The sequence below is a fragment of the Colletotrichum fioriniae genome (assembly GCF_027942845.1).
Source record: "Colletotrichum fioriniae strain IMI 355084 chromosome Unknown scaffold_10, whole genome shotgun sequence".
NCBI lineage: Eukaryota > Fungi > Ascomycota > Sordariomycetes > Glomerellales > Glomerellaceae > Colletotrichum > Colletotrichum fioriniae.
Window position 1 is genome coordinate 357,068 of NW_027076846.1, and position 13,541 is coordinate 370,608.

The window sequence follows — 13,541 nt, forward strand, 5'->3', positions numbered from 1 at the left end:
TCAAGATCCCTTCTGGTCACCTGATTAATACTTGTTTTTGCCTAAGTGAGGTGTGACCAGAACTTTTCACGTCCAATCATCGACCTGTATTGAGTGGACTAAGAGGGTCATACTCGTCTGTAGCGATCAACTCAGGATAGAATATTCCGGCGTCCTTCAAAACCTTGTCCATAATTTCCATGACGAGTATGCTCTCAAACCACGGCATAGTGTCACTTTCTAATTTTCCAACCCTTATGCAACGTGCAGCTTCGTCTGCTTCCCAAAATGTGCCATTTCCCCAACTCCTTTCGTTGTCTTGCGGCTGAGGGCATTCAACAACCTCCTCAACAGCTCCTATCTCTGACGTGGCTACAATCTTGAAAGACTGAGGTTTATACGCCGGGTGTTCCACTTGTATCTCGCCATGTGAGCCCTGGATTCGGATCGCTGGGTTGCTGGTATTGCCAGGATCTGTTGCGACCCGAAGCGATGACGTGGCTATGCCCACTGTGCCATGCTCTGGGAAGCTGAGAACAATTGTAGCCGACTCATCGACTCCCGTGGAATAGCTCTGAACAGAGGACATGATCTTTGGCTGTTCTTTTTCGTTTTCAGGTTGAAGATGGTAGAGAATTTGGAAAACCCAGGTTAGTGGGTAGATTCCGAGTCCGAGTAGTACACCTCCAGCCAAGTCAGGGTTGACCATGCGATGGGAATCTTCGTAATTGAGTCTCTTGCTTCCCAGATCTCTGCTGCTGTTCGCTCGAGACAAGTCTGCAGTAACACGGTACACCTGACCAATAGCTCCATTGCTGACGAGCTGGCGTATCTTGACACTTAGCGGGAAGAACCTCGTCCACACACCTTCCAAGAAGAAAAGCTTCTTTTCCCTTGCAGTTTCGTACAGTCGCCGCGCTTGCGCAGCAGTGACGGTGAGAGCCTTTTCACAAAGAACGCTCTTTCCCGCATCGAGCGCTAGCATCGCGTTCTGGAAATGGTGGCTATGCGGGGTGGCGATGTAAACAATGTCAACATTCTGGTCTTTAACAAGTGCTGCATACGATCCGTATGCAGAAACTTCAGCAGGTGAGTGGTGGTCAATGCGAGCGAGGAATTCGATCGCCTTTCGAAGATCTTTCGACGATGAGACTGCGGTGATGGCATGCTTAACGTCCGTCACCCCGCGGGTAGTTGGGTTTGTGAGGAGGTCTTTGCAGAAATCTGCAATGTCTCAGCAACACTGCTCCACATGAGAAGGTTGGACTGGTTCGTCTCATCAAGGGGATAGTTCAAGTTGACGTACACTCGGACATGGCTCCGGTGGCCATTATCCCCCACCTCAACAGAAATGGTTCTTGTACCATCTCAGGTTCTCAACGTGAAGACCGGACCCGAATAGTGGTTGATGTGGACGTAATGCTACACTACTGTGTCTTAGCAACAAGATTCTTTGCAACTATGAAGGGGATGGCTTGTTTTAAAGCGTCGCCCCCAAGATCATCAACGTGCAGGTAACGAGGAAATCGTGTTTCGTGCTCGGGCGTTCGGGCTAACTAGGGCCGATGCAGTCCCAATGACTCAATGGTACCTCGGTACGATTTTTATATGTGAGACGATGGTCCTGGACCGTATCGCAATAAAAGCGACGGCGCGGACTCCGGTAGCAGTATCGTAGAAAGAACAACGATGAATGTTATACGTCCAGCAAGGAAGAATGCTTATAAGGCATCGACAATGCCCTAACTAGGCTGTCCAAAATTATTGGCAGTGAGTATCATTTGCAAAAACGAAGTGACCCTTTCATGCCCAGTCAAGAATTAAACTTTATTCCATTATGTAGGAGCCGGATTTGCCCAGCCAATTCGTCAATCATCATCAATCATTGCACCGTTTTGCTCAACTCCATCAACTCCAGCTGCCATCATGATCTTGCTGCACTAGAAGTACAAGCTTCCAGCGTTGTTCAAAATCCAGTCTGAACTGGTCTTCCTGAAGTCGTCCTTCAGGGTGCTAGCCTTGTCCGCGAAGAACTGCATCAAGTTCTGGCCTTGCGACCACTGAGGCCAGGCTGGGTAGGCTCCGTTGAGGCCGACGTTGGGGTCCGAGGCGTAGACGAAGTTGGTGTAGTAGGTACGGATGCTTCGCGCGGCGTAGTTGTCCTTGATACCGTAGAAGACCTGGAGCAAGTCCGATCCGTGGAAAGTACCCAGGATCGGGGTACCGTAGTCGTACGACGAGAGGTATGACCACGAAGGTACAGTGGGTTGTACGGAATTGGCAATGGTGAGAAAGACGCGGCGAGTCAGGGTGAAAACCAAGTCGCCAAGGACGGCGGATCGACGCTTGAAGCCGGGGAAGATCTCGTTCAAGAGACCAGTGCGGTGCGGGCTGCCGTTGATGACAGCGGTCACACCATCATCGTAGGTGTTAACGTAAGCAGTGATCTGGGCCGTGGTGGCAGTCGCGAAGTAGTAGTTCTTGAGGTAGGTCACGAGCTTATCAGTGGTAGTCAGGTTGGGTTGGAAGATGCCGAAAAGGGTGCCTTCATCTTCCTGATCTCCGATGATCATGGGTACGGCTGCGTACTGGCCGTTCTTAGCCAGCACATCGGGGCTCGCGGTAAGAGTCTTGCCGTCCGGACGGGGCAGATAGGACAAGGCCAGAGAGTTGTAGGAGAGGATTCCAGGGACAGACGTGACGGCGTTCAGGAACGTAGTGTAGTCGACTCCGCGCAGGCAGGCCAGCGTGTCGGCCTTGCCAGCGCATCCTGCCTCTGAGACAACCTTGTCGTACACGGCCTGGCCCTTGGGGCAATCGACGGGGTCGGTAGGGACGATGCTGCCAGAGTTCATGATGGCACCGCGGAAGAGCGCCTTGCCGTTGTACTTGTTGTTTCCGTTGTAGAGAGCCATTTGATCGAAGACAGAGATTGCGCCTGCAGACTCGCCCCAGATGGTGACCTTGTCCGGGTCGCCACCGAAAGCCGCGATGTTGTCTGCAACCCACTCGAGACCCATTCTCTGGTCGAGAAGACCGAGATTTGCGGAACCGTCGGCGAGGATCTCCTTGCCAGGCATGAAGCCGAAGCCGGCGACGCGGTAGTTCACGGCGACAAAAATGAAGGGCTTGCTGATATCGACACCGTGCTGGACAAGGCCGGTTCCATCGTACATGGAGGACCATCCGAGCTGTTCAAATCCTTGTCAGTACTTTAAACGAATTGGTCAAAAGTTTAGATGGCGCTGGGTATACCTCAAATCCACCTCCAAAGATCCAGTAGAGCACGGGCAGCTTCGCATCTGCCGTGGTGCCCTGGGGACGAGCCACCGTGATGGTAAGGCAGTCTTCAGTCTGGCCAGTCGCCTTCTGGACGAAAGGGAGGTTCGCAATGTCCCCCAACAGGTTGAAGAGGATGTTGTCGCTGTCGGAGGAGGAGACCATCTGCGGGCAGGCAGCCGCCGGGCCGGTGGCGTCAAAGGTTCCAATATTGTCCGTGAGGCGCACGGGAGGCTTCAATCGCAATTGTCCGGTAGGCGGCTTGGCGTAGGGAATGCCGCCAAAAGATTCGACATTGTTCATGACGTTTCCGACGACAGTTGCCGTCTTGAGGACGACCGTCGCGTTAGCTACAGCCCTATCTTCCAAGGGCTGAACATGGTCCGACACAGCCAAAGCGGCTCCCAGGAGGGAGAGGGACGAGACGAGAGTGGGAAGCTGCATGGTGAAGACACGAACGTTTGCCTGGTAGATCCACTGAACAAACTAAGAATAACCAAAGGGAGGATGGAGCTAGATACGAGCCACCAGACAGGATAGACCCAAATAATGGAGCTTGGCTGAAGACGATCCGGATGAGCTGCCTCGAACGACTCAAAAGAAGATCCCGTCATGGAGAGGGTTTCCCGCGGTCTATTTAAGTCAATTCTCCACGACGATCCAGGAACGACATTCCAGGGCAAATTTTGACCTAGTGTGGATTGACCGGTGAACTTCAAAGCCGCACCCACCATTGGGTTGAGCACCCCTGGCATGTTTTTCAGTCTAGTTGTGGCCGACGCCATTGAGCTAATTGCGAATGGGGGCACTTGCGAGCTTAGCAGGAGCTTGGGCAAGGGAGGAGTAGCTCAATCCCCTCCGACTGAGTCGTGGGCCTCACTAGTCGAGCGGGTATCGTACTCGTGCTCGACTCCTCAAGCTAACCCAGCATAAAAAATATTGGATGTGAACAAACCGGGAATGCAACGTTCCCCATGGGGTAGCGGGGCTTATTGCCGGGATGTATTCGGGTCGCTTCTGCGCGGGAAGAGACGGCCGAATGACCACGGCAGTTCAAGATACCTATTGATCGGGGATGTCAGTGATCCCGCTGCGGCACAGCAAACGAAACGAAACAGCCTTATTGACGTAGGACAAGGCTCGAGATTCACATGGGAATATGCAGAGTCACAATCATGCCTCGCGCTCCCGCCTCGGTATGTTGGGCGGCAGAAAATGGTGGTATTCTTAAGCTTAGTCGCGCACGTTGAAAGCATGTAAGCGCAGGGGAACAAGGGGGGTAGAGAGACTGAATAGAGGCGGTCTGGTCGAACGGAACAGCGTGAGGGTATTGCTCTCGAAAGCGCATGTGATTGTGAGACACAATGTCGACGGACACCAGGAACCAGGAACTCTGTCCCAATCAGGCATCGATGTTCCTCTGATCTTGGACTTGTGGGTGTGAAGCTGTCGTGTGTCTGGCCGAGATGGTGGCTGCCCGTCGAGGGCACAAGCGCCCTGGACAGCTGGTGTTCGATGCACGAGAAACGGCGCGGGCGGCAGAGCCAAGCTGTACGCTCCCAATAGTGCGAGAGTTTTCGTGTTAATCGGGGAATGCGGGGTGAAAGTTCAAGATTTGGTGCGCATCCATCTCTGTTGGACAGTTGGAGTAGCACCAAAAGGACCCATCCCGAACAAGGTCGGCTGATGTAGATCGCCAAACTGGATCCTTGCACCGGCACTGGAGTCAGCCATCCACGAGGCTCGAGTCTTTCGGATTTGGTATCCTACCACGGTAATGGGCCCGAGACGCGTGGGGCTCCGGATCGAAAGATGTGCGAAAGAATCGAAGTTTAGGTCTTCGAGTTGAGAAGCAGCCGTGGAACCCGCGCATACAATTTACAAAGCGGGCAAGCAACGCATACAAAAACCGTTGAGGGGGCGGATAGGTCGGGATATTCCACCAGTATCTTAGCTCGAAAACAGAATCCACTCGAACGATGTTTGCAACGGGGGGATCATACAGGATTACACTAGCATCTCGGCGGGGTGCTTCAGTGCGAGTCTGATCACACACACACACACACACACACACACACACACACCTTGATGCACACATACCTAAAGTACGAAGTACTTGCCTCTCATTCTCGAAGATGTTTACTGGTCGACTGAGGTTATGGAAGTTCCCGAAAGCGAGGTACGATAGACACGAGCTGACGATCTGAGAGGCACAGTGTCCATAGTCCCGAAAGGGCAATATTTGCTCCTCGGGCGGCCGCGGACACGAGGCGACCAGAGAGCGCTAGGCACGTCAAAATCAGCTCTCGTAGCCTTCTCCATCCGAATTTAGAACTTAGCGTGTGACGGGACGTTGATAACGTCCGAAAGCCTCGGCCGAACTGCTAGTAATCAACAAATGGTCTTACATACGGATGCGGCTCGTATGCTTTGACATCTTAAGCATGTGTCTGCCATGCTCAAGAGCCATGGTGTGGCATGTGTAGTCGTTGAAGGGGCGGAAAGAAGAAATGTGTTGTGCATGATCTTCCACACTCTGCGTGCAAGCTTGTTCAGTGGGAATATCTTCGCGAGTAGACCATCCCGGCTGAGAGTCTTTCACCGCCATGGAGCTAAGTAGTTAATACAATGTTGCGGGGATAATGAGATTGCCGGCTTCTCAACACATGTGGAGCCGGAAATTTGGGCGAAATCAAGTTATTCCCTGCTCTACAGAGATGGAATTATCCCGTTTCCAGCAGGAGCTACTGGATCGCCTCTAATATTCTAGACGAGCCTTTGAATTCCTTGAAAACTTCGCTGGGGCATGAAATCCCTCTCGCAGAGACAGTAAGCATCCGCAATTGTTGAGGAGTTACGTATTTGATAGACATTTTCTACGGAAGTGGTCCCAAGGCCGGTGAACTAATCTAAGAGGCCCGAACCCTTATCAAACGGCCGAGCCGCAAACGAAGAGCAAGAGAAACTCGCAACTCTTGCCGAAGAAGCTTAGTGCCACAGATGTCAACTTGATGATAGACAGGAACAATAACAAAGGCATTCTCCTGACAACTGTTAGCCATACGTGCATTGACACTGAAGATCAAGATTGTCCGCCACGTGCGGGCATGTTTTGCGCCGTGACCCTAGCTCCCGCGGCTACGAATACACTAGACACTTTAAACTTCAGGACTGTGTTCAGTCTAAGATGCCCAAGCGTGCGAGCAACGGTTCATCCGCCGTCTAACCCGTCGATTCAACATGTTGGCCCGCTCCGCTTGCAGTTTGCAGCTGTTTAGAGCCCCCAAATTTTCAGTATCCGCCAAAGTGTGCGCCAAGACTAAATGACCCCATTAGACCCCTTGCGGAAAAATTTGCGACTGCGCCGTGATGGATCGTTTGCATTTCTCCAAAAAGTTCGAATGACTCAGGTCTAAGATCGTCGCACAAGACCTGGGGAGTGGAGAAGCTGGAACTTCCATCACTTCGCTTTACGCTACTCCGAGGTCCCGTGCGCAACAAAGTCTGCACGCTTGCCCCCAATTTGTGCTGTGTACTTGAGAAATGGCGCAACGTGGGCTGTCAGTAACCCGAGGGATTCAAGGGATAAAGTTGGATATTGAATCTGTACAGCTGTTGATTGCAGAAATCTAAAGACGCAAGTAAAGGCAGAGTATAGGAGGAAGCTGCATCCATGGGCCTCATTCAGTGCTTCTGGCTTAGAGCTGAGTGTCGAATTCGAGAGGAACTCTCGCATGCAAGCTCACATCCACTAAGAAGATCCCAGAAAATTGTGCATCTAGCTGAAGAAATGTCCAAAGGATTATTAGAGGGTGTACATGTTTGTTATGCCCTGGAAACATCAGAGCCATGTGAGGTACTAGCAGAATGAACCATGACGAGATAATGGTCCAAGCATTTCCCATTGTTGTTTACATCGAAGCACAAGAGACATAAGAGTATCTAACACCGTCCATACAAGCATACGGTCAATTGTATGGGCCACGACGACCAAGTGACTGATGTGTCAGGTTACGTGAAGTCGAAAGCGAGCTTGAGTTGAGATCAGGTGTTAGACCTCAGCCAACTAATTTGAGCGGTAAGGTGCAGTCGTCTGACTGAAGGTTCGAGTTTATCTTTCATTCCGAAATCAGCTTTCTCCCTTAACATGGCGTTGCTATCCTGGCATTTACACCTACCTCACCCGATGTGAGAAAGACGGCGAGATCAGGATCCATACCCTCAAACTAGGATTGCAGGGCAAACATCATCAACTCCAAAGAGTCCCGGGCACTCTCTTGATCAAACGAAAGTTGTTACAGACATATGTACTTGTGCTTACTTCGATAAGTAGCACTCATCCAGATAGACAGGTTACCTAGATCCTGTGATGGAGGTGAACCATCGCGGTGGCCTTAGGTTTGACAACTTAAGAGCGCCAAAGAAAACCCTATAGATTCTTTTAAATTTCGACCTTCTTAATGGACAAGCATCTGAGCTTAACCGAAGTCCATTCCCTTTAGGAAAGCTTCACTCAACCTCATCAACCGCAGCCTAGGTATAAGGCAATGGTTAACTCACAGTGTGGGTATCAAGCGACCCTTGATTCATTGGCGCAATTTGATTCAAGACGAAGCATTCCTTCAATTCACAGAAATCAAAAGTAGCCTCGACTTCTGAACCTTCATTCAGGCATCCAAAGAAAGGCCGGTTCAGCATTCAGGGCCGCACAAGTTTTGGCGACAAGGATGTGAGAAAGGATAAATCCATTTGTCGAGTGTGGGAGGTTTGTGATCGTATCTATGCGATTGAATTCCAAATGATGTCGTGATAAATATTGTGAGGGTGGATGTTATTTACGGTGAAGAGATGACAGCCGCGTGTATTGTCGTGTCATTTGGAGTGTCCCTGAAGATATCAAACGAAGAATACCCATGTCCGGGTGTTTCTTTTGGAACCGAGTATCGGGGAACCAGACACTGGATTAAGTATCCAGTCTTTAATGAATTCAGGCAAGAAGCTCGACTCAACTTCATCAAGAAGGGCCATGGTTCAAGTGGAAACATGACGTTTTGAGGCTTTGATGCCGGTCAGCAGCAGGGAGGGCGGCCATCCGAGCACGGTTAGTGCCCCATCCCATATGCATTCTGCTTATGTTTCAGCCCTGTATTGTGATGCACCTTGCTTATGACTTTTGAGTCAAGAAGTCTACCAATCGCTTTATACCTCAACCAAAACGAATTTCAAGTACTTTTCTGGGCCTCGTGACCCTGATGATTCGGAACAGCCCTACCAAATGCACTCTGCTTATGGTTTTTGATACACGCTGCTTAAGTCCGAACCTTGCTTTTGTCCAGCTATAGAGTCCTGCTCCTTCGATCCACGGTCACCCTAGGTGCCTAGTGGATACCGAAACGTGAAATACGCGGTTCAATAACCAAGCTGGACAACATTACAGAGTACACATCTGTACTCTTACCCGCGAGGGAGAAGCCAGCGGCCCCAAAGTATTCGACATCTCCATTTGGTTTCCACCGATGACCCGAAAATCAGCTTCGGTCTCGGTCTCAAATATATATATATATATATATGAAAACTGACCCCTTGAATTAGACATCAAAAGACTAAGCCTTAAATCATGAACCTACTAATGTAGAGAAAGAAATCAAGTCGAAGACCTTACATTGTTACATCAGGTCGGGACTAGATTCGGCGAGAACAAACGTCAGCATTGTTTTCGGATTTAAACGGAAGGGAGACTTGGATTCGATTCGGATTTGCCTTCAATCATCAAACCAGCTTCGACCGGGTGCATGATGCATCCATAGGTCATGGTTTCTGTACTATGCGAAGAAGGTCTCTCGTTAGATCTTTCCCTCTGATGGCCTTATTCATCTACTCGCGAGTGTGATGAAGTCATTAGGCGGAAAACTATTTATTGTGTTCGATTACCACCCATCATCTGTCTTTCGTTGTCTTTCTCACCATCATCTCCATACAGATTCAACTCTCTAGTAAAGTATCTCACTCTCGAAGAAGTCATCTTCTGCGACAATGTCTGCCCCAGCAAAGGTCACATTCACTTCTCGCGGCTACAAGCTCGCAGGCCACCTCTACCATCCTGTTGTCAACTCGCCCAACCGTTCTGGAGCGGTCATCATTATCGCCCACCCATGGACCTCGGTCAAAGAACACTCCCCAGCCCACTACGCTTCCGTCCTTTCCCAGGCCGGCTTTTACTGCCTTGCCTACGACGCGGCCTACCAAGGAGATCCGAAGGAGAGCCTCGCTACCTCGAAGACCCGGGCCAGAGGGTTGAGGACATCAAGTCGGCCGTCACGTACCTCGTCAGCCGCGATGAAATCGACTCCGACAAAATCGGCGTTATAGGAATTTGCGCATCAGGCGGCTACGTCTCCTTCGCCGCGCAGACCGATCTCCGAATCAAAGCCGTCGCCATCTCCGCCGGTGTCTGCTCCGGCACAATGGTGCGCCGCGGTCTCGACAAAGATGGGTCCAACCTCGACATCCTCCACGCCCAGCTCAAGGCCGCTGCCAAAGACCGCAACAACGACGTTACCGGGGAGAAGATCGACATTGTCCACATGTTGCCCGATGAGTTCAACCCGGCGAACGCCCCTGCCGAGATGCCCGAGTCGTTCCGCGACTTGGCTTCGTACTACTGCACAGCCCGGGCCACAGCCAACCATCCTCGCGTCCCCAATCTTTGCTTGCCGCGAAGCTGGGATGTTATGGGCAACTTTGACGCCTTCGCTTGGAACCAGCTGATCAGCCCGAGGCCATTCTTGGCAATCACTGGTACCAAGGCTGCCTCCATGTGGTATAGCGAGGATGCTGTTGCGAAGGCTAAGGAGCCAAAGGAGCTGTTCGTTGTTGATGGACTTACTCATGCCGACTTGTACGACAATGTGGAGGCTGCCGGGGCCAAGCTCAATGAGTTCTTCAGCAAGTATCTAGTCTAAGTAGATATTTGTTTGACTCTCACCATCGTTGATGGCGGGACACACGACTTATACATAGGCACAGTGCACTTCGGAATTGACAAGTGAGCTTAGCACACAAACGACTCAGTTCATAGGAACATGAGAAATGGATATTCACGAGAGAAAACAGATTCAGAATGCCTAAGATGCCCAACTTTGAAACATGTCTTCATGTTTCTTGAGCATATTTGAGTCCATAGGCCATAACTAGTTGTGCGTGCTTGTATGTTACCAGCATGCGATGTCCATTCGTCTTGCTCCCTGGATCTCCGCTTTTGCCTGGCCACAGGCCATATGCCGAATCTCAACGCTTTGAAATGCTCAACGCTCTTGTATCGCCATGCAATCGTGTTATAATCCTCCCGCCATAATAATCTTCCACGTTTCCAACATCCTATGCAGCATCGCATGAGAGGGAGCCGCTGCCCAAGTCATTGCATGAACCACTGCGCTTCTGACCCTATAGAGTGCAAACAGATTAGCCGGGAGACTTTTCAAACAGGCAACTTTGTCTTATTGCGATGGACGTACATTACAGGTCGCAGTGCAGGCATCGCCACGGTTTTTGCATGCTGTCTCTGTGTAAGTACAGCAGTTGATGCTTGGGTTGCACGTCTGGGGCTCGGGCAGAGCGACTGCAAGGGCAGTAGTAGCGAGCGCGACGAGGACGAAGAAACGCATTTTGATGTATGTGAAGGGAGGTTGTGAGGAAAAGCCGAGATCAGTTGATGGATGGAGTAAGTGTATAAGTGGTGGAGCTAGTTCAGAAGAGCTGAGGCTACATCATTTATAAGCGTTCGTTGGATTCCGCAAGGGCTATAAATATGCAGTATACTAAGAGATCTGTATTTTGTTATCGGGCTTCGAGAAGAACTCTCTTTGATAGATTGTTAGAGATGTTGAGTCAGTTACCCTGCAGGTGCTCCAGTCACTTGGCGGCCCCTTTGTGGGATGCTGTCGTTAATTAATTCGGGACCACTTGAAACAATCAAAACGTCGGTCTCAATATTGGCACATATACAACTGGTTTTGGTCTTACGGCCAAGCCGGAGTTGTCCATAATCATGAACTCCGTCAACGGAGAGACCGGAAAACTGTCAGTTCACCTCAGGTTAAGTACTAGCAGGCGATGAAGAGCCGAGGCCTTTTCCGGTGCGTGCCATGCACGTTGAGAACTCGGTTGAGTCGCAAAGATTGCAGTCTCTACCTAGATGACCAAAACTGCTTTAATGTTTGAAGCCGGGCGGCTACGCACCGCATTATTGGCTTTTCTACCCAAGAGCAATGGTATCTCCGATCGGACTTGAGATCAGAGAGGACTTCCTATCGCGAATGCGATAACATGATGCTGGTCATATCAGGTTCTGAGAAACTCTAACGTATTTACCAATGAGTTCATCCAGCATCAGATAGGTTACCCGCGGAGCCCACGCGTACCTTATTCCGTGAATTGTAATTATTCCCTCTGGACGATGATGCTATCTTGGGCGCTTGATGTCTCTGAGTTACGAGCAAAGTATCCCCAAACTACCTGAGTAAGGTAGGTGCAACATAGTTCAAGGCACCTTTCGACCACTTCAATAACGAGTAATTAAGGAGATGCTCAATTGAGCAGCACCCTTCATGCTATTCCCCTCGCATACGTGACTGAACGAGGAGGTGGGCGAAGGGATGGAGGATAATTGGCAGATGCTGACATAACCACGCCCTGAACAGCGCAAATTCGTCCCTTGGACCCCTATTTAAGGTTTCATCTTTTTTTTTTTTTTTTTTTTTTTTTTTAAGCTGATCACGGGCACGTGGCGGGTCTGATCGGGTGCTTTGGCGAATGACGAGCGCTAATTAAGCGAGATGAGATGGGCATCTTGTGGACTTGTGCCTAGAATTCCGGGGGGAAGGATCGGACGGGATGCACTGAGTCTTGGGGGTGCGCGCGCCCAACGTTCGCGATCCGAATCCCCCGTCTTCTCTCTTTTCTTTGCAACCCACACCACACCACCACAACACCACCAGCGCAAGCTGCAGATCATCGATGACCTCACTCCTTTGAGTCGCATACCGGCCGCATCTGCGGCTGGCCACAATCATTATTGTTACCTTACTCTATACCAAAGTCACTCATTAGTTTGGAGAGGGCATCCTATTAGGACCCCTCCCTACCCACTCTCTCTAACAATGCACAGCGTCACTCTTTCATCGCTGTCGCAACTATTCCTTCTGCTAATCGCATCTTCTCCGTATCATGTCGCCGCCGACGGTACCGTCTGGGCCACGCCCCACGATAGCTACTCCTCCTCAGTCGGCGTCCTCGGCTGCAAAATCAACACCGACCGCGTCGCCTACTGGCCCGGCTCCGTAGACTGCACCAACCTCTGCATCTCCCTCACCTACGACGACGGCTCCTCCGACGGCAAGCGCACCGTGAAACTCCTCCGAATCGACCAGTCCCAGGGCGCCTACGACGTCAGCTACGATGCCTGGAACTACCTGTACACGGGCAAGTCCGCGAAGAAGGCGCCCGTCGCCGGCGGGCCGCTGGCCATGACATACAAGGAGCTGCCGGCGGACGACTGCAAGGAGCTCCTCAAGACCAAGAACAAGAAGTTGCCGCTCAGCGCGTCCAACAGCATGAACTTCCTCGCCAGCTGCCTCGACCAGCCGGACAGCTGGGTGGCCAAGAACTTTGGGCTGTATAATACACTGGACTCTGTCTGCGCATGGGGATACGACGAGGAGTGCGAGCTGGATTGGCCTGCGGCGAACCAGCCAACGTGCAAGCACTCGCTCGGCATGCCGGTGGAGCTGAAAGATGCGCCGGTGTATAACGTGCAGTATCCCACGGGGGAAGTCGTCGTCGCATCGACGGGGGAGAAGGTGTCGAGTCCCGGGGATAGCACTAGCCTGGCGGCGCCATCGCCGACGCAGAATGGGGCTCCGAGCAGGGGCATGTTAACGTTGTTGATGGCTGGCTCACTAGTATGGACGTGCCTCATGATAGGTTCATGCTAACGTTGATGAAAAGGGCCAGGAAATGCTGTTGATATACCACACGAGATACCATGTAATACCCCCACGTCTTACGACAATAATGTCAAATACCACCGCCTTACCTTATTCTACTTCATCTCATCCCCGCATGCCACCACTTTCAGCCGAGCCCAGAGGGAACGCGCACGGGACCACCCGCATCGTTGAAGATTGACCGTTAAGCCTCGCCCGAGACAGCTGTCTCTAGGGAAATTAACAACATTTCTTTTGGCGCTGTGGACAATTGCCCATGTCTTACCCTGAGGATCTGAG

General features: G+C 51.2%; 3 protein-coding genes across 3 annotated transcripts; 2 read left to right on the plus strand and 1 right to left on the minus strand.

Annotated features, from left to right (window-relative positions):
• Positions 1–1,919: 1,919 nt before the first annotated feature.
• Positions 1,920–3,702, minus strand: N0V96_008153 (uncharacterized protein; the record flags this gene model as incomplete). The annotated part of the gene is made up of 2 exons (XM_053193791.2): positions 1,920–3,170; positions 3,235–3,702. 2 exons carry the CDS (start codon positions 3,700–3,702, stop codon positions 1,920–1,922), a joined length of 1,719 nt encoding a protein of 572 aa, XP_053048736.1.
• A 5,708-nt stretch (positions 3,703–9,410) lies between these two features.
• On the plus strand, positions 9,411–10,220 carry N0V96_008154 (uncharacterized protein; the record flags this gene model as incomplete). Its single annotated transcript, XM_053193790.2, has 1 exon — positions 9,411–10,220. The coding sequence occupies one exon, from the start codon at positions 9,411–9,413 to the stop codon at positions 10,218–10,220; it is 810 nt and encodes a 269-aa protein (XP_053048735.2).
• A 2,196-nt stretch (positions 10,221–12,416) lies between these two features.
• N0V96_008155 (uncharacterized protein) lies at positions 12,417–13,250 on the plus strand (the record flags this gene model as incomplete). The annotated part of the gene is made up of 1 exon (XM_053193789.2): positions 12,417–13,250. One exon carries the CDS (start codon positions 12,417–12,419, stop codon positions 13,248–13,250), a length of 834 nt encoding a protein of 277 aa, XP_053048734.2.
• Between the last annotated feature and the right edge of the window lie 291 nt (positions 13,251–13,541).